Source organism: Meles meles, chromosome 14 (assembly GCF_922984935.1).
Source record: "Meles meles chromosome 14, mMelMel3.1 paternal haplotype, whole genome shotgun sequence".
NCBI lineage: Eukaryota > Metazoa > Chordata > Mammalia > Carnivora > Mustelidae > Meles > Meles meles.
This window is the reverse complement of record NC_060079.1, coordinates 74,159,934-74,179,963: the sequence shown is the minus strand read 5'-3', so window position 1 is coordinate 74,179,963 and position 20,030 is coordinate 74,159,934. Positions and strand designations below refer to the sequence as shown.

General features: G+C 43.3%; 1 protein-coding gene across 21 annotated transcripts in view; it reads left to right on the top strand.

Moving 5' to 3' along the window:
* DOCK9 (dedicator of cytokinesis 9) overlaps nucleotides 1-20,030 on the top strand; it is a 283,179-nt gene that overhangs the window by 206,509 nt on the left and 56,640 nt on the right. For all 21 annotated transcript variants that reach the window (XM_046028152.1, XM_046028144.1, XM_046028150.1 and 18 more), the window contains exons 28-35: nucleotides 2,516-2,662; nucleotides 2,866-2,949; nucleotides 3,634-3,745; nucleotides 7,060-7,238; nucleotides 7,703-7,816; nucleotides 9,701-9,815; nucleotides 14,507-14,640; nucleotides 16,736-16,850. In XM_046028152.1, the coding sequence (XP_045884108.1) occupies nucleotides 2,516-2,662; nucleotides 2,866-2,949; nucleotides 3,634-3,745; nucleotides 7,060-7,238; nucleotides 7,703-7,816; nucleotides 9,701-9,815; nucleotides 14,507-14,640; nucleotides 16,736-16,850 (1,000 nt within the window). The remainder of the gene's footprint in view (nucleotides 1-2,515; nucleotides 2,663-2,865; nucleotides 2,950-3,633; nucleotides 3,746-7,059; nucleotides 7,239-7,702; nucleotides 7,817-9,700; nucleotides 9,816-14,506; nucleotides 14,641-16,735; nucleotides 16,851-20,030) is intronic.

Below are 20,030 nucleotides of genomic sequence, written 5' to 3'. Positions count from 1 at the left end.
CCATTTATTTGTTTTTTAATGCAGTGTATTTGTTGAAATGGGGGGACCATTTGTCTTGCGGAATTTCCCACATTGTAACCTCACAGTGTTACATGGCATGGTCCTCTGTCCCCTGTGGTTCCCGTAAACTTGTATGATGTTGAAGCTCAGTTCGATTTAGGTTTGGTTTGATTTGGGACAAGAATACTTCATAACTGGTGCTATTGCATCACATCTAGAGTCTTAAAGTGTCTGGTTGTCCCACTTTTAGTTTTTTGTTTTTTTTTTTAAGATTTTATTTATTTACTTGACAGAGAGAGATCACGAGTAGGTGGAGAGACAGGCAGAGAGAGAGAGAGGAGGAAGCAGGCTCCCCGCTGAGCAGAGAGCCCGATGCGGGGCTCGATCCCAGGACCCCGAGATCACGACCCTAGCTGAAGGCAGAGGTTTTAACCCAGTGAGCCCCCAGGTGCCCCCCACTTTTAGTTTTGATAATAGTGACTAATAGGTTAAGTGGTGCCAACCCCAACCATCCACTTTTCATGGTTTAAGCAGCCATCGACTAATTCTGGAGGCATCAGGTATTTTTGGAGAGACATTTTTTCAGGAGTAGCCCGCTTGGGTAGCAGGCAGGCGTGCCTGGTGGTCTGAGGGGTGGCCTGACCTGGGGTCCAGGAAGCTGATCATCTGTTGAGGCTGACCCCTCAGGATATAGAGTTATGGGTTGCATATATAGAACAAAATCCCTTTGGCATTTCTAATTTTACAGTTCTGTTTTTGAAAGTGGGTAAACTTCAAATACTTATTATTATTACTTGATCCTTCCTTCACTGGATTCTTGATTTTGTAAGTTTGCAAAGATTGTTTTATTATTGGTTTGAGAATTGAGATTATTGTAGAGCTGGCATTTCAAAATTCACAATAGCTTCTGGTATTTGATGTATGAAATAATGCATGTAGAAATCACTAGATTTCAGTTCTAGTTTTAGAAAATATTTGATATTGGGATATGGGTTTGGCTGTTGCAAAACAGACCAAAATAATGGTTTAAATAAGACAAAAGGTTCATTTCTTTCTTTTGGAAAATTATAAGCCAATAGGTAGCTCTGAGAGTGGGGGGCTTGTTCCCCAGGGTCATTCGAGGCCTCAAGCTCCTCTCCAGTCATCCAACCCAGGTGTCACCCTCATCCACATGGTTGAAAAGCTAGCTCACCCCCTGCCCCACATTCCAGGCAGTGATGAAGAAGACTTGGAAGGCAATCATCCCATGGACTGGGCTGGGAAAAGCACGATCTTCCTCTTAATAGCCCATTTCTCTGGCCTCAGGTTAGGCTGGGAAATGTAGTCTCTAGCCGAGCAGCAGTGTGCACCTGTGAAACCCAGGGGTTTCACCACTGAAAGGGAAAAGGAAAATCAGTCAGTACTTAGTGAATCTCTCTAAGCTTCAGTTTTCTCATTTGTAAAATGGGGGTGAAGATAGCCCCCTGTTGTGGCTGTTAGAATCACATGCATGAGTGGATAAATGTCATGGAGCATATAATTCAGACCCGTTCACGTATCAGGAGTCAGTCATTCTTCTCATTTATTGGGCACATGGCTGGGGAAGTGAAGTGTCCAAAGCAGAAAGAATACAGGCCTTGGACTCGGGGTGGATCTGGCTTTGAATCTTTATTACTTGTTAGTTCTTGACTGAAGACACATTTACTTGAGCTCTCCAACCCTCTGTGAAATGAGGGTCAAACCCTATAAGAATTTAATGGAAAAGCACATAAAAACATGGACCAGTGCAGTGCCTGATGTGTGGAAGATACACCGTCCACGATAGCTAACTTTGGGATCTGTATAATTTCGTAGGTAAGCATTCCTGATGGGGAGAAATTATTACCTAAAGTTAATTTGACTGTTTCTTTTTAAAATATTTAATTTATTTATTTGAGGGAGAGCAGAGGGAGGAGCAGAGGGAGAGGGACAAGCAGACTCCCTGCGGAGCAGGGAGCCCAGTGCAGGGCTCGATCCCAGGACACCAGGATCACGACCTGAGCTTAACCGATTGAGCCACCGGGCGCCCCTGAAGAGGACTGTTTCTAAGCACTTTGAGCTAGTGACACACAGTCTCAGATTTGTTTACTTTCCGTTTGAATTCTTGAAGCTTAAACCTGAGCCACTGTTTTCTATAGCGTTCTCTGAGTGGTACAGGCCTTGAGGCCACCAGAAGTATCCAGTAAAAACACAGCTCTGATGAGAATCTCTGGGAGAAAAGGGACAGCTCCACATTCTTACAAGAACCTCCGAGAGTGTCTTTCTTGGGCTGAAGTTTGGGGTCTCAGGTCTAATGCACACCACTTACATCAGGTATGAGAATACCTATATAGTATTTTGAGAGAAGAAAAAATCATTTCTGTTGTCTCATTTGAGATAAATAAGATTGGAGCTCTGGGTTTTTCAAAAATGGACTTCAGGGATGAAATTTCCCTCCCCACCCGCCAGAGGGTCACCACTTTAAAAATAACTCAGGTTTGTTCTAAATTCTTTTTAGTTATTACGAAACCAGAGATTTCCAGCATCCTATCATCACGCTGTGGAAACTGTTGTGAATATGCTGATGCCACACATCACTCAGAAGTTTCGAGATAATCCGGAGGCATCTAAAAATGCAAATCACAGCCTTGCTGTGTTCATCAAGGTAGGAGGGTGTAAGTCAAGTGGCGAAATGTTCATTGTAGCAGTGACTAGTATACAGTTGGTGCCCAGTCGAAGCCAATGGTGCATTTTTATGCCATAGGATAAACTTAGGAACAGTAAATGCTGATTTCAACCCAACTTAAAAAAAAAAAAAAAAAAAGACTGGGGCCTAAATATTTCCCTTTGTGGCTTGTTTCTCTGCAGAGATGTTTCACCTTCATGGACAGGGGGTTTGTCTTTAAGCAGATCAACAACTACATCAGCTGCTTTGCTCCCGGAGACCCGAAGGTAGCGTGTGTGTTTTACACTGGTTTTTGTCTTCCTGATTGACATCCAGAAACCCGGCTGTTTCTCCGCGCTCATGTCACGGCTTCTTTCTATCCCAGAGGCATTCTTGTCCCCTCTTTCGGAGATACTCACTAGTACTTGCGTTAACATGTGTAAGACATTAGGGATGCAGTAGTTCTGAATGTAAAATCAGCACACTCACTGATTTTCTCATAAATGACTGAGAAGACTTCTCAACTACAAAATTAAAAGTATATGTGTTGCGAATCATGGTTTATTTAACATGGAGATAGAAGTAACCATGTACGCTTTCTCTGATAGAATTATCTATCTCCTCCCTAGCGTGTCTATTTTAAAGCTCTGCCTTACTCGTTTTTTTTTTTTTTTTTATTGTATGAAGTCTGTGTCTATAATTACAAGCTGCTTGAGATTCTTTTTGAAGTAGAAGGAACATAAATAATAAATGCTCTAAGAGTCAGTGGAGGACATTGTTTGATGAGATGTGTTTCCAGTTTTCAAACAAGTGCCTACAGCCATTCTGAAAATCTGACGTAGTACGGAACATGCAGTTGTAAGAGGGTCATGACGCTAATGACTGCATATATGATTTCTAATGGGTTTTTAGGATGCTGTATAAAATAGTCAGTGAGGCATTTAACTTTCACTAACTGTCGTTTCCTGTAGACCCTCTTTGAATACAAGTTCGAATTTCTCCGTGTGGTGTGCAATCACGAACATTATATACCTTTGAATTTACCGATGCCATTTGGAAAAGGCAGAATTCAGAGATACCAAGGTAATCTATCTTCACATACGTCAATCTGGGTCTTTTCACAAAAGCCATTCATTTTCAATAAAAGAGAATTGATTGAGATATGACATTAGAATTTTCTGATTTTTTTGTTGATGAATTCATTTTTTTCTTGTTAAATTTCCGTGTAAAAAACTACTGCTAAAACGTGGTATAGGAACTTAACTTCTCAGCAAACTTACTAGACTACAGGTCATGTCAGTGTGACTCTTTTTCATTGAGAAATTCCTTTGCTTAAATAGAAATCCATTTTACTTACTGTAGTTTATTTTTATTTGTTTCACTTTTCCTTTTTTCTTATGAATTAGCTTTTCTTTCACCAACTGTGGAGTCAAATGACACTCCTGTAGGTAGGTGTGGGGTGTGATGCTTGCTTTCTTGCATTTTCCTCGTTTGAAAGAAAAAGAATGCAAGTCATTGCTGAAATGCTTACATATGCTCTTCGTTTAGGCGTTTCCCATATACTCGGATCCGTTTTTAAATTCACGATAAACCAGTGAATTTATTCTCACTGTAGCTATGATACTGCTGTTAACACCCCTGGGAGGGAGCTGGGTTTTGCTCCTGGGGTCTCTAGGTCCTCTAGGTTATCCCTTTAAGAGGCACGACAAACAGAGTGCACTCCTTTACTCCAAAAATGTATTATTCCACCATTTTCATGGTCCTTGTCTATAGTGGTGGCAGTAACCTAATCACAAGCAACACGGCTTTTCACGTGCGTTTTATGTTTGCATGTTGAGTCGTTAACTGTTCTGTATCTTCTTAAAGTTTGAAGAGAGTAAACGCGTAGAGATTTCCTTGTCTTCACTAAGTCATATGAATCAAATTAGTCTGTCAGGTCTGTTAAGTAATACTACCGAGTTTAGTGCCGTGAGCGTACCTGGGGATTGATTATTTATACTGATAGAAAAAGCAGAAGGATGCCACCAAACTGTTAATGACACCCTAAATCAACGGCCTCTGAAACTCAGAGAGAAACACACAGAAGCATCAGTTCAGAGACACAAATGTCTTTCTCCAGGAGCAACTTGGACTGCCTTTTAAGGAGTCAGAAGGGGGATTGGGGCCCTGGAGTTGGCATTCATGTGTTCAACACCTATTTACCTAGCACCAACCGAGTCTGGGCTGCATGGGACTTTGGGAGGCGGTCGTGGACGACAGGAACGCAAATCCCAGGCTGTTTGCCCTGAGTGAAGTCTGTGCATTGTTAGCGATGAGGGTCTGGCGGGGGGTCGGGGGAAGATGATAGGAGCAGCGGGACACGTGGGAGAAGGTAACCAGGAAAAGCTTCACTGCCACGGTGACTTGGGGGTGATAATGAGAAGAAAGTCAGGGATTGAGCATCCTGGGTTGAGGGAATGACTGGGTATTTGGCGTCCCAAATCCCACCTGGCCCGCCTGTCTTGTCTTACTCCCCACTGTTGCCCACACTTCAGACATCCCTGCGGGCTCCCAGCATCTCTGTCATGGCATGCCCACCCCTGACTCTCCGCCTCACACAGCCACCCCTCTGGGGGACTTGTCCCCTTCCTCCCCAGAGAGTCAGCACCTCTTCCGTGGAGCCTGCCGCGTCTCCTCCTGCCCCCTCCCAGGACCCCAGCCGCGCTCCAAACTTGTCTCACTCCCCTCACCTGCAGTCACTAACCCACCTGTACTTGGAGACCGTGACCCTCTTCCTTCCTCCTGTCCGGGTACCGGGGGTCGTCCTTTATACCCCGTGGCTGGGCAGTGAATGTGAGCTGATGCCCACCTTGCCCTACACTCTGTAGGGCCCTGTTGTTTGTCCTGCAGAACGTAGGGACGTGAAATCCCTCAGGTGCCCAGGAGACTCATACACGTTCTCAGTAGACTGTCGGGGTATTTGGTGCCAAGGGGTCTGCCCTCGGCAGGTGGCTGTGGGTGACCTACAGATAATGTCCTTATGGCACTGATAGGAGTCCATGTTTGTAGCATTCCCCTCCTCTCCCTTCTTCCCTGTTCCCCCTTCTCTGCATGTACGCGCACGCACAGTTAAACCGATGGTATCTTCCTAAGGGTTTTATGTGAATTCAAGCTGTGCCCTGTCATTAGGGTAAACAAAGTTTAAAAAACCATACAGTGGCCATGATTATTCTGGAAGGATGGATATTTTCCCTTGCTTCTGCATAGGACTTGGGACACTATTTTGGGTAGGTTGGGACGTAGCTAATAGGGAATCAAAGTCAAGAAGGCATCTGTAGCTATTCCTCTAGTAATGGATTCAGTATGACCTCAGATCCCAGCTACGGCTTACTGACAGGCGTATTTCAGCTTTGGAGGGGTGCGTAGCCACTTTTACTTTCCCTCCAGTCGATTTCATGTTTCCTTCAAGCTGTTCTCTGGAAGAGCTTTCCATTTGATCATTTCGCTTGCTGATGATTTACTGGTTTAGTGTGGTGCTTTCAGTATTTCAGTGTTAGTTTATGTTCGTTTTTTTAACTTGCTCTTAGAGGTGCAGAAGTATTGAGTATATTTTTTTAAATTGTGTTAAGTAAGTTCTTCATTCAGGGACAGCAGAATAGAGGTTATATGCTAACTTGTTCATTTTAAGCACGTTGGGTTTTAATGGGAGTGTATAGGCTTTCATAACCAGGAAGGGGATTAATGAACTCAAGTAGTAAAGAAAATTTCAATAGACCATGTATATTTATTCTTTGTTAATTACATGCTTGCTATGTACAGATTACTTCTCTGAAGTGTCAGACAATAACTTTATTTTTTTTTAAGATTTTATTTATTTATTTGACAGACAGAGATTTCAAGTAGGCAGAGAGGCAGGCAGAGAGAGAGAGGAGGAAGCAGGCTCCCTGCTGAGCAGAGAACCCGATGCGGGGCTCGACCCCAGGACCCTGGGATCATGACCTGAGCCGAAGACAGAGGCTTTAACCCACTGAGCCACCCAGGCGCCCCAATAACTTTATTTTTTTAGTAACTTTATTTTTTACCTTCTTGTCAATAACATAATTTCATTTGTAATGTAGCATGTTGTTGTATATTCTAAAAATTGGTACTAAAACTATTTACTAACAATATTTATGCAAGATGTCGTGTCTTCTAAAATCAAAATCTGGTGCAGTTATCTGTATTTAAATTTAAGAGTCTGATGTGGTAAGACATGGAGCAATATTTTAGATAATTGACCTTTGAATTACACCTGAAGCTAAGTCTAATCATCTCTTGACACACAGGGTGGGCTGAGTGCAGAGGGTGGTTTTGGCTTTTGTTTTATTCAAAGTGCGTGATGGCCTCTGTAACTAAAGCAGTTTCTATCCTCATTTCAGATCTCCAGCTTGACTACTCATTAACGGACGAGTTCTGCAGAAACCACTTCTTGGTGGGACTGTTACTGAGGGAGGTGGGGACCGCCCTCCAGGAGTTTAGGGAGGTCCGGCTGATCGCCATCAGCGTGCTCAAGAACCTGCTGATAAAGCATTCTTTTGATGACAGATATGCTTCGAGGGTGAGTGGACTCCAATGGAAGGAAATAATGGATTGATAAATGTCCTTTATTTTAAGTAATATAAAGTAACCCATCAGAAAATTTAGTGGAAGCAGCACTGAGACTCTTCTCTGTTTATACACTAAAATCTAGTAGCAGTACTTATTCATTTATTTTTAAAGATTTTTTTTAAAAGATTTTATTTATTTATTTGACAGAGATCACAAATAGGCAGAGAGGCAGACAGAGAGAGAGGGGAAAGCTGGCTCCCTGCCAAGCTGAGAACCCGATGTGGGGCTTGATCCCAGGACCCTGGGATCATGACCTGAGCCGAAGGCAGACCCTCAACTGATAGCCACCCAGGTGCCCACAAATAGCCGTCTTTATAGGAAGGATGCAAATACAGGAGTTGGCCCGTGCCCACTCAGTCTGTCATTAAAGGCTCAGAGCCATGGGATAAACTTGGCCATGTGCGTTTGTTTCAGAGCCATCAAGCAAGGATAGCCACTCTCTACCTGCCTCTGTTCGGTCTGCTGATTGAGAATGTCCAGCGGATCAACGTGAGGGATGTGTCGCCCTTCCCCGTGAACCCCGGCAGTGTACGTAAGCATACACACCTGGCCGCAGCCTGCATGTGTTTCCTGCAGCTGCTGTCACTGAGCAACACAAACGGGGTGGCCAAAACCCACAGATGTTCATTTTCTCGTAGTCAGGAGGACGGAAGTCCACAGTCAAGGTATCCACAGGGTTGGTTCCTTCTGGAGACTCTGTGTGCAAAGTTTGTCCCGTGCCTCTCTCCTAGCTTCTGGTGCTTGCCCCAGATCCTTGCATTCTTTGGCTTGTGGCTACATCATTACAGTCTTGGCCTCTGTCTTTACTTGGCCTTCTTCCTCGTATCTGCATCATCTCTGAAGTCATCTCCTTTTCTTAGAACACCAGTGATGGGATGTAGGGCTCCTAATCCAGGAGGACTTCATTTAGCCTTCTGTCTTAATCACGTCTCCAAAGATCCCATTTCCAAATAAGGTCACATTTTGAGGTTCTCAGTGGACATGAATTTGGAGGGGGGGTGATACTATTTAACCCAGGACACACCCATCCTTTTTTGTTTGTTTGTTTGTTTTGCCACTAAAACCATAATAATCCATAGTACTCTTGATTAATCACATTTCTGGCTAAGATGGGGCCAATCAGTAAACCTTCAACTCTTAGGATAAAAATCATTAAAACCATGCTTTTCTGATGGACCATACCTTGTAAGACGTAAGGACCATCTCTGAATTCAGCAGATTTACAGGGAGAGGAGGTTAAAAAGGAAAGCCTAGTTCTAACCTGTGGACTCTGAGAGCTCAGTGCCAGCTCATTCTCATGGTAACATGCTGCGCGGCCTTGGAAGATCCACATCTTTGGGCTAAAGTTTCTCTGTGTCTGTAAAACTAGAAGGTCAGACTAGATGTCAGGGAGGCCAACAGGAGTGACATATGGCCCCACCTCCAGAAACTGACCACTTTAATTTATATCATCTTCGTGTAGTCTTCGGAAGGTGTATTGGAAATTAAGTTGCCTGAAGGATGATCCCAGAAATGATCTCAATCTGTTTGGGTGGAGACCATCTGCCATTCATGTGCACACGTGCCACACTACACATGTAGTAATTTCCTTTTCCCTTTTGTTCTGGACCCACGAATGAGCTCGGTTGTTAGTCTTTCCGCACTGGGATTGTTGCATACACTTGGGGATTTTCATGTTGTGTTTCTGTCCCTTTGGCCCCACAGGGATGCATTGTCCTGTTTTTTAACGCTATCTCTCCACCTCTGAATACATGTCCTAAATAATGTGTAGGATGTGTTTTGTAGCTCTGAAGGGCACTCATCTCCCCCCATACAACATTGTATTTCACAAGCGTACTCTCTGAACCTGTCTGCTTTTCTGATCTGACTGAAGAATTCAGGGCACAATGCTACCTCTTTGTACATCTTCAGTCCTGAGAAAATCACCAAAGAAAAAACCCCTTTTATGACAGAACTTCAAAATTAACAATTTCTCCACTGTCTGAGAGTGCGCACAATGCCGCAAGCGTGGACAGCTTTTCCGTGCTGCTGTTGTAAGTCACTGCTGCTCATTTGGGAGGATTTCTGATGTGAGAGGAAAAGCAGTGTTCCAGTTAGAAAGAGCATGGGAGGCTTTGTCTAAGGGAAAAAACAGTCTGAGGAAATGTTGGACATCTGCGCTCTGGAAGGGGAACATGCTAGAGCAACAGACAGTGACTTTATGGACCCAGAGTGCTCTGCCCACACACTTGCACCCTGTCCGCTCCCCCATCCAGGCCCTCTGTCCTGCTCGCTGAGCGCCCGCGTCCCCCACGCCGCACATCTGACTGGCTCTTGGGTCCTGTGCCCGCACGTCCCCGACCCTTCCAAGGACAGCTGATGACTCTTTGAAAGTCATCTTCGATTATCTCTTCTCTCTCTCCCCTTGGACAGACCATGAAGGAGGACTCGCTGCCAGCCGCGAACCCGCTGGTGACGCCGCAGAAGCCTGGCCTCATGCTGGACAACAGCCTGCACAAAGACCTCTTCGGAGCCATCTCCGGCATTGGTAAGGCTCGGCGCTCTGCTCACCTCCCTCTGCTCCGATTCTGCGCTGCCTCCCTCTCGCAGCGTGGGAGCCACGCCGACTCTCACAGGAGGCCCTGGGAGCCTGAGCTTCTGCCTACCACGGTCTTTTCCTGGTTTTCATATTTAATGATGGAAACCTTCCACTCAACCCTGAAATACAGACCCCCCCCCAAATTCTCATGAATTGAAGATTCCATACGCCTAATCAGGCATTTGTGCTGTTTGCTTTTTGTTATGCTCACATTAATTTATCATCTAAAACGTCCAAATTGGATTTTCAGGAAAGGAGTTTTTAGAAAAGGAATGTCTTTGCAGGAGCGTATGGGGGGGATGTGGGGGGGATTTACTTGTGGTGATAGTGATTTTGATGAAATGTGATGGAGTAATTGCTGAGGAGATGGCGGTCTGTGGCAGGAGTACAGTTCTAAAATCGGTTTCCTAAAATCTCCTTCCCTAGAATATTTTTCTCTCTGACATAATGTAAGAGCAACCCCCGTGGGAAGAAAACAGATGGCAAAAATCAAGATTCAGATTGAGTAATGCTTGGAAGAAGATGCCTGAGAAATGTACTTATTAATATTCTGACTAATTGAGCACCTGTGCCCACTGCTTCATAAAGATAGTGGTACAGAAAGTGTCACAAACACCCAGAGATTTATTCTGTCTTTATTTCTGTCTTTTACTACATTTCGAATAAATGAAGCATCTGGCTATGCCTAGTGCTTGGGACACCCAGTGGATATACTTAGGTCATGGGGCAGAATAAAGGGCTCTGAGCCTTTTAATTTGCAGGAGTATTATTTATTCTGATTGTGTCCTTACCTCCTTGTTTTTCTCGATGTCAAGGTGCTGTTTCACGTAGGTGATGAAAGTGAGCAGAATGTAGAATCAGAAACCCCACACCCGTGTCCAGATTTATCCTACAGTACCAGTCTTTAATCATACTTATGCTTACGTATATTTTTCAAAGCCATAGTGGTCTCATTAGATACCGTAAAGGTTAAGTGAATTAATGCCTGCAGAATGCTCAGAGCAGAGACGGACTAATGGTGTTTGTATTTGCCTTTCTCCTGGGGCCCTCATCCTGTTCTCTTCGCCCTGCTCTGCCCACACACCCAGCCACTGCTCCAGGGGCAGGAAAGGGACTCTCATGGGAAGATACTGTCTGCAGAGCTCAGAGCTCACAGCCCTGGCTTTAAGGTCAGACAGAGGTGGTTTGGGATCCAGACTCCATCAGTTACTGACTGCCCTGAGCAGCGTGTCTCTTCTCGTCACCCTCAGTGTCCACCTCTCCAAAACAGAGTCAGGGCAAGGAGTGGAAATCTCCTACGATGTGCACAGTGCCCTGCATGGTGACAGTATCTGACTGCCACTATAACAAGCACAATTCTTGAGTGTTATGCATGTTCTGTGACGTACTCTCAGTAGCCAGTTTCATGACTCTTGGGGCCAGGAATGTGTACCCTGTAGGATTCAAGACTCTGGAAATGATCAAACTAGAACAAGGCAATGCTTTGACTCTGACTTTATTTTCCAGTTCTGCGTCACCTTGTCAGGGTGTGGGTTGCGTTGAGAACGTAAAGATGAGCCATTGGGTATCATTACCAAGACTCGATGGCATTAATGACCTTCAGTTGCTCTGTGTTCGTGACGAAGTTATGAAAAGTATCTGAGACTGATTTAATCCCTTTTCGCTCTCTTAAATTTTAAGATCTGAATCCACTTTCCATAGGAATTCACCCTAACAGACTTGTTTATCCTCCGGGTTTGTCTCTCCTACCCCCATTGAAAGACTTAAATCCTTCCAGAAAAGCCCCCACCTTTGAGTTGGGTTTGCTAGTTTTCTGGTAGCTTGAGCAACTCTTCTTTTATTCACTGAGGAGTTTCCAGTTAACTTAAGTCCTGGTGCTTATCCTTCAAGAGCAGGCTTTCTCCTTGCATCTCTATTTAGTAGAAATCTCGATTCCTCAGAACGTACCTTCAGCATTGTTTTTAAATGCCTTTGGACATGGTGCACGAAGATTTCTAGAACTGATTTGCTGCCTGGATAAATCTACTCCAAGATTATGTTTGTTTTTAAAAAAGCACACATTCTTAAGCCCAGGATTCTCTTTTCCACCTGCTCAGTGTTTTGCATTGGGCTGTCTATACAAAGAAGACAGAGGTGAACTGAACTTCTTTTCATTTTACTTACATGTTGTTTAAGATTTTTAAAATGCACTGGCCTGAGACATTAAGTACAAACACACACACACACACACACATACACACACACACACACACACACACGGTGGGAACCCAGTTCTACTAAACATGTTGATTTTGATTTACTGCATTTCCATCTGTTTGCCTTAGATTAGGATTCTATTTCTGGAACTGAGCCTAAAACCCTGTCAATTTATGGTCTAATTTTACTTCACTGAGGACCTCTTTTTCATGATAATTATGTTTTACATTAAATATGAAGTCTGGTTATATTAGGAGGACTGTAATTATACTTTGGTCATAAAGTGTGTTTTATCTCTAAGTATAGAAAGAGGCTCATAGTTTTTTCATAGGTTTTTACCTGTTCCCCGTGATAATCCATCACAGAGTTTCTCTTCTGGAATGAGGCATCCTGGGGCCAGTGGTTTACACGTTCCAGCCATCACTTCCATTTTCAAATTCCCCTCACACTTCTTTTCTTAATTTTAATATGCTGATTCAGTTTCAGGGACGTTGGTGGTAGATAAACCTGAGTGTTAGATGGAGGGAGGGATTAACTTAGAAGTGTTTCAGGGCTGCCTGGGTGACTCAGTGGGTTGATCATCCTACTCTTGACTTTGGCTCAGGACGTGATCTTGGGGTGTTGAGATCAAGCCCCGCATTGGGGTCTGTGCTCAGCAAGGGGGTTTCTGCTTGGGATTCTTTGTCTCCCTCTGCCCTTCCCCCCAGCACACTAAATAAGTAAGTAAGTAAGTAAATAATCTTTTAAAAAGAAAAGAAATGTCTCAGTCCATGGCAGCTGATTTGCATCCTAACATCTGAAAATGGCGGCCTGTTCTGAGGTGTTGGGGAATGGCGTCTTCCGTGTGGGTGTGGGAGGCCCTGCTTCCGGCTTGCTGGAGCTCAGCACCAAAGGCTCCTTAGACAGCGTGCACAGCCCGGCCTGTCAGCTGGAGGCAAGCCTTGTGGTTCAGCATGGAATGTACTTTGATGGTCCTTTAAAATCATGTAATATACTGAAATCTTATTGAGGCAGGAAGTCAGTCTACTACTTTTACTTTAAAAAATTCAATAGTTCTGGGCGCCTGGGTGGCTCAGTGGGTTGAGTCTCTGCCTTCAGCTCAGGTCATGACCTCAGGGTCCTGGGATCGAGCCCCCCACGTTGGGCTCTCTTCTCAGTGGGGAGCCTGCTTCCCCCTTCTCTCTCCGCCTGCCTCTCTGCCTACTTGTGATCTCCGTCAAATAAATAAATAAATAAATAAACCTTATTTAAAAAAAAAAAAAATTCCATAGTTCTGAGGTGGGGGCTGATTCCTGATTTACAGTGCTGCTTTTTCTTTTTCTTTTTTTTTTAAAGATTATTTCTTTATTTGACAGACAGAGATCACAAGTAGGCAGAGAGGCAGGCAGAGAGAGAGGAGGAAGCAGGCTCCCTGCTGAGCAGAGAGCCCAATGCGGGACTCGATCCCAGAACCCTGAGATCATGACCCGAGCTGAAAGCAGAGGCTTTAACCCACTGAGCCACCCAGGCGCCCCACAGTCCTGCTTTTTCACAGATGTCACACATTTTATTTTTAAGTTTCTTTTCTGCTTGTAACTGTTTGTTGCAGAGATTCCCAAGCATTCTCTGTTCACAGCACGCTTAATGGTCACAGTAATTTGCTCATTGAGTCCCCAGGCCAGAGCAAACAACCAACAGTTCTGTTTATTAGGTACTTGGAGCCAGCCACATAACCTAGGAAGTTCATCTGTCTGAACAATTTCATCAGCATTTGAGAAAAATACACATAAATTTAAAGAAAAATTATTTTTAATAACCACACCCATTACCAATGGGATGTGTACACCTGTTAGGCACTGCCCAGCAGCTCAAATTTGGAATCTGATTTCTCACCACCGTCTTCATTTCCTGTTCCACAGTGATTTTCACCCAGTACCTGCTTTTTATCATAGCAGCCACCAAAGACCTAGCTTCACAAAGCTACGACATCATCGAGAGGAACGTAGCATGATCTCACATTGAAACCGCAGTTTTGGCAAATGTCAAGCACCATCGTGTTTTTCTTGAAAATGTAAAATGTCCCGAGACACCCCGTGAGTTTCCTAAGGCACCTCAGCATACAGTTTGAATGCTGTGGCTCATTGCAGGGTTTCATTTTTTGATTTGATAGTTGTAGGTGGATTTATCTTTCTAATTTTTTAACATCTTTATCGCATTCTGAAACGGTGTGTGTTCCTTTTGTTTGAGAAATCCAAGGTGGTCTCACATAAGTGAATTCACGGTTATGTCTGAATGTTTCAGATTACGGCCCTTCTTTAAAGGCGAGGTGGTTGAATGAAACTCTTAAGCCCATTTCTTAACAACAAAAACAAGTGCCATAGAAACCATTTTCCTTAAAGTTCAGTACGTATCTTCATTTTGTCGTATCTCACCAAGTCTTTGGTCTTCGCTTGGTTTCTGTTTAGCTTCTCCATATACAACGTCAACTCCAAACATCAATAGTGTGAGAAATGCTGATTCAAGAGGATCCCTCATAAGCACAGATTCGGGGAATAGCCTTCCAGAAAGGAATAGTGAGAAAAGCAATTCCCTGGATAAGGTAATTTCTTTTCATACAACTTACGTGTTTCTTACAACTAATGGATTTAGCCTAAAGTAAACTGTGCTTCGTGTTCTGGTGTTCTTTAAGGGTATTTTTTTTTTTTTTATTAACTCAGTTAACCTGGAGTTATTATCAGAGTTATGATCAGAGTATTGTCTAAGGATGGGGCCCATTTCCTGAAATCTCCCCCATTCCTGTTTCCAAGATTTTACATCAGGGCAGTGTTTACACTGTTTACAGTGGAAGACCTTGAGCAAATAGTTTTGGCAGGTGGACAGGTAGGGACATCAAAATGCCTCTCATTTAGAATCCCCATCGTCTGTACGCCAGAGAATACCATGTATACAGTTATCTATGCAAATGGGTATTGGGTCCAGAGCTTACTCCAGAAAAATTAATTGATCATTTAGGTGATTCAGGGACGAGACTTTATTTGAAGCCAGCTCACACTGGTACCCCCAACACAACACATCCTCCTTATATTTAACATTTTTTTCTTGAAATAATCAAGGGTCAGACTATTTGGAGCTTTGTCAGACTATTTGTCGTTTTTGGGAATGGCTAAAGCTTGAATTTAAACCTGGAACAATGATAGATTAGTGTTGCCTTGGCCATTGTTTTTCTGAGTTACTTTAAGTTCAAGGCAAGCACACATACCAATCAGCCCGTGAACCACTTAGGGACGTATTTCTAGTTCTCCGAAACGTGCAGAATGTCCTTCAGTGGCAGGTTGGTCATCGCACCTGCCTTTCTGTGGCTGACAGTGACACGATTATCCTTCCTTGCGGTTCTGATAGAGGTGGGAGCATCTCAGTGTGGGTGTGTGTCATGACTGTTGAACTTTCCCCTTGACGGTGACTTGCCTTCATATGTAGAGCGAGAAGCTGCTCAGGAGGCATTCTGCTTGCGTCATACGCAGTGCTGGAGAGGAGGAGGAGAGCTGCCAGTCAGCCAGGAAAAACCGGGTCACTGTGGATTTTTCCCTTCTAACGATCCTACCTTTGCCAGAGGAAACTTTGCATGCTGCACCTTCCCTCCCAGTGCAAGAAGCACTGAGTTCTCCCAGCGGCCCTGGCAAAGTGGGTGGGCGAAATGATGCATTCCACCCTGTGGTTTTGCCACTAACTGCACCTGTATTTCTTCCTATAATAAAAAACTCATATGTTAATAATTAAGCCTATTTATCATATATTTTTTCAATTGTCCCCCCAGTACCTTGAACGAAAGATTTTTTTTTTTAATTGATCTTTCTGCTTTGGTATTTGCCAAAATCATAAAAAATCCTGCTTTTCAATTGGCAGTACAACTTTGACGATTTCAAAATCTCCTGTGGCTTTTTAAGTCAGAAGATGAGATTCTTGTTCTTGCTTTTTTTTTTTTTTTTAATGTGAACCCCTTGAACATGTAAATGTGCTGTCTAGTGGCAAAACTGCTCTTACCCTGCGTCCTGCACTTTCTGAAGTTTGCAGTGTTGAGCTAAGCTGCCGAGGGAATGGTCTCATCAGTTTAGGGTCTTTGACCAAGCTCTGCTGAGGTGTCCCTTTCTGTTCCTGTTGGGTACCCGCCTGTCGTTTTCCCCACAGCGGTGCCCCACGATGTCAGCTGAATGACAGGGACTCCGCCGCAGGCTTTTGTGGCTGGTACACAACAGGAGCATAGATCTTATTTCCTCTTTCAACCACTGGCCTTCTCCTGAGGATATGGTCGGTTTTGCAGTGTCTTCCGACTCATCATTTCTGTTTGATCCTAGCACACATCCTTTTTTTGCATGAGATTGTGATCGTCCTTGGCATTTTAGAACTGAGCTGGTAGCTCCAGCTGTGGTTACCCAGTTTGAAAGGTCTGTGGCTGCTGGCTTGTCTCTTAGGATAGCAGCGAAGGAAGCCGACAGAGCTTCTGTGGACTAGGCGCTTGTGTGTGTATTTGGTGAAGGTGTGCCTGTGGTTTGTCGACCAATGAGTTACACCTTCCAGTTGGCGTTATTTGACTCGATTCTAAGAATCTTTCTCTTCCAAGGGAGAAAAACGAACCTAATTTTGTTTTACCTGGAATAATGGATTTAAAAAAAATCACCTGCATTTCCTTTTTTTAGCACCAACAAAGTGGAACTTTGGGAAATTCTGTGGTTCGTTGTGACAAACTTGACCAGTCCGAGATTAAGAGCCTGTTGATGTGTTTCCTCTACATCTTAAAAAGCATGTCTGATGGTAGGTGAAAGCAAAGATGTCGGTTTTACTTTGTTTCAGTACTTGGTTTCTTTTTTAAAACTTGTAATTGCTTGAAAGGATAGAAGGGCTTAAAAAGCTTTTCTTCCTCATTTGAAATACATGTTAATTTACTAAACGTAGCAGAAATAAAAGTCTTAATTTGGAAAATGGTTTTTACTAATTGTTCTAGAAAGTGAGTTCTAAAATGTGCATGGGCCATTTTAAAAAAAAAATTATTTTTTTATTAAACTCAGACCTACCATTGTAATCCAAGAAGACAGAAGCAGATAAATGAGGTAGCCTTTTTTTTCCCTAAAAAAACAATTCCACTTGTCCAAAAAAGCTTATTGGCAACTTGCCTAATTTTATTAGTCAGGCTCTTGAATTGGAATATATAATGTTGGGGGATCTGAGCATCTCTTCCATTTAGAGTATGTGTGACATTCCTGGCTCTAACTGGAAGTGAGATGTGATTTTTTAGTTTTCTGGTGGAGTTAGTGGTATCATAGTAGATTAAGTTTCTCATGAAGGGTTTGACAACCACATTTTTTAATAGAATAAAGCATGTAAACATCCATGATAAGACATTTCAACTCCAGTTTTGTGATATAAGCAGTCATCTGAAATCATGCCATGGTACAGTGTCATGTTTCTTCCTTGATCAGAAATCTTGTCTGACTTGCTCAGTGTATCAGAAAGTGTCCTGCGAAGTGTATTGAGTGAAGGCAAAGTCTTCTGAAAACAAAATGCTGAAGGCCTCTCGTGCTGCCTGTGTGTAGTGGCAGTCAGTATGGGCCTTAAACATCCAGTGGAAGGCATTTCTGCCTGAGAAGAATGTTTCTTTTATATTAAGCTTCCATTTCTGCAGCATTAATAGCCAGACCTTAGTACGAGATGGTAGGAACCATGTACCTGTCCCTAAAATGCTTCAGAACTGGGTTATTTTTTTATTCTGTCAATTTGTTACTTTAAAGTAGCTTTTAAAAACACAACAAACAGAAAATAATTTTCCTCGAATGATGACCAAATAGCAAAGCACTGGGCACTTATTCAGGTATTATTAGGGTTGTAAAGTTGAAATTCTGCCCTTGTCAAAAGTTCTGAACTTTACATCATGGTGGTGAGTTTTAGCCAGCTTTGTAATTCTGTTTTTCCTTTGCTGAAAGTTTTCCTTAAAATATTTTAAGTTTCAAATAATAAATAAGATCTATAACTGAACATAACGACTTTTTTAAAGACCAATATTCCAGAAATTTTGCACCCTACTTAAAGTTATCCTTTAACTTTAAGGCAGCCCTTTGGAAGGCCATGCACATGATTTAAAAATGCAGTGACCTCTTCAAAATGGTTTTAGAGCTTCTCTTTAAAAAAAAAAAAAAATACCTTCAAGGTACAATTTCCTTCCTTTTATAATTTGAATTTTTGAGTGTGTCATGTTTAAAAAGTCTTCACCTATCCCCAGAGGCATGAAGATACTCTTTTTTATCCTCTTTAAAATAGTATTGTTCAAATTTTCACATTTAAATCTTAGTATCTACCTGGACTTGATTCTTGTGTATGGTATGGGGTGGGAGAGAAAACGCCTTCAGTGTAGTTTAGCGGACAGACATCCAAAGTCAACTGTGTAACTGTGTAGCTACTCTTTCCCTTTTCCCACATTCAGGGAGCACCTTCTACTCTTGGGCCCCTCCCTCCCTCATAGAGGTTAGTTGTCTTCTCTCCCCCAACCCCCAGGTCAGTAACCTCAGCCTCAGCCAATAGCCAAGAGCAAGGAAAGGCAGCTTGGTGCTCCTTGGCTGGTCAGGCGACTCTGTCTGGTACGTGCTAGGATGACCACAGATGTCTGCAAGTAGCCCCGGAGAGGTCCTCTCAGACTCACTCGGCTCCTTGGGTGCTCACCCCATGAGGATGGCCAGTCTCAAGTAACCCGAGTCTATTCCTCTGGAATCTAAACTCATAATTCCTGAAAGGTGGAAGCCCACTGACCCACCATGTTACTGGTCTCATAAACTAAACGTGGCTTTTAAAATCAGGTGTATTTGATTGAGGTCTCCATTCCACCATGATTCTTTAGCCTGATGAGGGGGAGGACTGCTTGACTTCTCTGAGCCTTTATTAGCTTATCTATAAATTAGAACGCTGCCTCTGATTATGGTGGCACTTCAGATGTGACAAGTGTGCAATCATGAGACCACCTAGCACAGTGCTCACGCATAACAGATTCTCCATGTAGAGCTCATGGCTTCCCCTGCCCCTCACCATTCTTGACAAGTGTGGAGTGAAAAGTCAGTGGCCGAACGCCTTCACGAGCCGTCGGCATCGCTACAGACATGCTCTCACTCATCTCAGGCCCCCGAATTCAGTGGCTTTTCTCCCTGAGAGAAATCTCTTCACCGGTTTCTCAACCTCAGTATAAAATAAAAGAACGCAAAAATGTTTCACTATCTGGTGGTAGCACTCTTGGGCAAGTCTCAAAGGTTAAGGGTCACACACACAGAATGATTCCTGTAAATGGACTTGTAGGACTTGCCTTTACTGAAAATATGGCGGGTCATCTTGACGCAGAGCAGGTGTGCGTGTGACTTCCTCATGGAGACGGCACCGCATCATCACGCTGGGAAACAGGAAGTTGCATACATTACCTGTTTGGAAGCCTATTTGGCAACATCTGTCCATAACATTCGACGTGACTATTTCACTTCTGAGAATATTTGTCCTATAGATGTAGTTGGACAAGTGTGCAAACATCCATATAAAAGGATATAGGCTTCAAAGCGTAATTTAATGGAGCAGAGCATTAGGGGCGAAAGCAAGTAAATGTCTGTCAGTAAGGGACTGGCTAACTCAGTTATACTGCATTCATGGAGAGGAGTATCAGGCATCTTGGAGAAGATTGGAAGAGATCCAAGCTATATTACTGAAATAAAACTCAAAGGAAAAACAGTGTGTGCAGTATGTACGCATCAGTTTCTGCATGTGTGTGTTAAGAAGAGAGGACTTAAGTGCAGGCAAGAATTTTCAACAGATGCCTTCCTGGAGAGTGATTCTGTAGGAGGCAGAGAGAGAGCCTAACTTGAGATTATTTGCCTACTTGTATTCTTTGAAATCTCTGAGCCACTTACGAGCACATTATATGTAAGTTAAAATGGTACTATCTAGTGTTAGGTGATGCATGATGAA